General features: G+C 36.6%; 1 protein-coding gene across 22 annotated transcripts in view; it reads left to right on the top strand.

Annotated features, from left to right (window-relative positions):
- Positions 1–2,014, top strand: part of CCPG1 (cell cycle progression 1) — a 45,128-nt gene that overhangs the window by 25,963 nt on the left and 17,151 nt on the right. For 20 of the 22 annotated variants that reach the window (XR_003092660.1, XM_025197052.1, XM_025197033.1 and 17 more), the window contains one exon: positions 736–831. The exons of the other annotated variants lie outside the window; for them this stretch is intronic. Coding sequence is in view for 19 of the 20 variants with exons in the window: in XM_025197052.1 (XP_025052837.1) it covers positions 736–831 (96 nt within the window). In the remaining variant the exon portion in view is untranslated. The remainder of the gene's footprint in view (positions 1–735; positions 832–2,014) is intronic. 22 annotated transcript variants of the gene reach the window in all.

Here is a 2,014-nt window from a genome sequence, read left to right as displayed (position 1 = left end):
TTCCTGCTGCCTCCCTCTCCCTGCTGGCTGTTGGGTGTGTGTGCACCCACTGTCACCTCCTCCGTGCCTTGGGTCCGTGCAGCCAATTGTTGCCCGCCCTCTCGGCAATGCATGAACAGTTGACCAAAAGCATTACGGACAGGCAGACACACAGACAGACAGATAAAACCCTTTGTTATGTTAGAATTATTCTGCATACACTCATCCCCACTATATATAACAATGTAATATCATGTGGAAAAGCTGAAAGTGCCTTGTATATAAAAATATTTTGCAATGTGATATTGAAGAAGAATAATATGAAAAATCAGGAAAGTTGTTTTTACATTAGACTTATACATTACTGCTCTTTTCTCTAGTTTCATCTTCTTTCTACCTTCTAGCTTATCCTGCTTCATTGTGTTTTATTTTATCTTCGTTTTCATTTCCATTCATAATAGGCTATATTTGCCCTGCTTCCAAAATATACTGCCTTTGTATTAAAATTTAAAGAGGAAGGCTTATCAACAGCATTATTCTAACTTGGGTGTAGAGAATATGTCTCTTAGGAGGCACTGCCTTATGCCTATGAATGTCCTCAGGCATTAGAAATCGTATAATATCAAAATCTGACCCACCCATTGACAAAGGTTCTGTTAATTTCTTTCTTTAAATTTTTCAAGTGATTTCAGTTTAGTTTGACTTTTCCTTTATGACTGAGTTCTAAACTCTTCTTTCTGTTTTTATACACAAAAGCAAATTGGTTGGAGAAGCTGAGGAAGATTCCAGAGTGTTTAAGGGGATGGGGCGATGAACTGAAAAAACTTGTGTCTGGCAGTCTTCCTTTCCAAGGTGTTGTGACTAAATTTGATCAGCTTTTGTGTAAAGCTGACTGCTTGTGTCTAGCATGGATCAATGTTAAAGTACTAGTTAAAATACTAGTACTGACTTATTCTTATAGTGGTGATGCTCCAAACAAGTGTTCAGAACCACTGTTTAGCGCACATTTGACTGACTTGCTTTTCACTAATTTGGACTATGTGCTTTAAATTGGAATGCATACCAGTTAACTCTTAAAATAATGTATTACTGTTTGTGCTTGACTAGGTAATTGAATGAGTGTTGCTGAATTCCAGATGTGTGTGTATCTGGAGAAAGACTGACTTTAGTGTGTTAAGCTCATTTCAGACTGATCTTCAATATGGTGCATTATACTAATACCAATGATGCACTGTGGAAAATGTACAGAGCAAGTTTGCACTTATTTTGAAAGCTGTTTATAATTTCATTAGTTGGCATTTTCTTTTGATCAGTGAAAACACATGGCATCCAAATGTGGGTTCTTATTTGCCTATCATTGGGTATCTAAATTCTCATGAGGTTTTAGACTTCCTAAATTCAGGGATAGCACAACAGGGCAAACCTTCTCTATGTAGACACCAGTTTTTCATTAGGCAAAAAAATACTTTATGCCACATTTATGCAGTGAAACTGTGTCTGCTCTTGGTTTTCTGCCTAGGTAGAAATGTTGCAGAAAACCTTGCCCCTAACTCTGCTGTATCATCAAGTTTCTAGTTTTGATACTTTTTTGGACCATGTCTTGTCTTGAATATCTACTGTGTTTCTCTGTGGATGCTAGTGTATAGCAACATATTTAACCCTGATAACTACTGTAAGAAGGTTTTCTGCCCTAAAAATGTAATGCTATTGAGAACTTCCCACTAAATTCTTTTGTAGAGATTATAAACATCTTGTTATTTGATTGTTTTTCTTTCTCTCCCATCCTCTCTTTCTAGTGTACTAGAGAACTTGCCATGCTGGTTAGGAACACTTTGTTCCCCCAACCAGTTCATATTTCACATGTGTAAGCTTACCCTGCTAACTGAATTAACCTTGAAATATTAAACGGTTAGCAAAAATAATACTATTTTGTAAAATACTCCGTCTTTTATAAGGGTGAGCATATAGAATGTGCATGTCCTCCACATGCAAGCTCCACTTTCTGAATTCTAGTTCAAGGACTGTTTTTTTTTTT

Source organism: Alligator sinensis, unplaced genomic scaffold, assembly GCF_000455745.1.
Source record: "Alligator sinensis unplaced genomic scaffold, ASM45574v1 scaffold250_1, whole genome shotgun sequence".
NCBI lineage: Eukaryota > Metazoa > Chordata > Crocodylia > Alligatoridae > Alligator > Alligator sinensis.
This window is presented reverse-complemented; position numbering and strand designations above follow the sequence as displayed.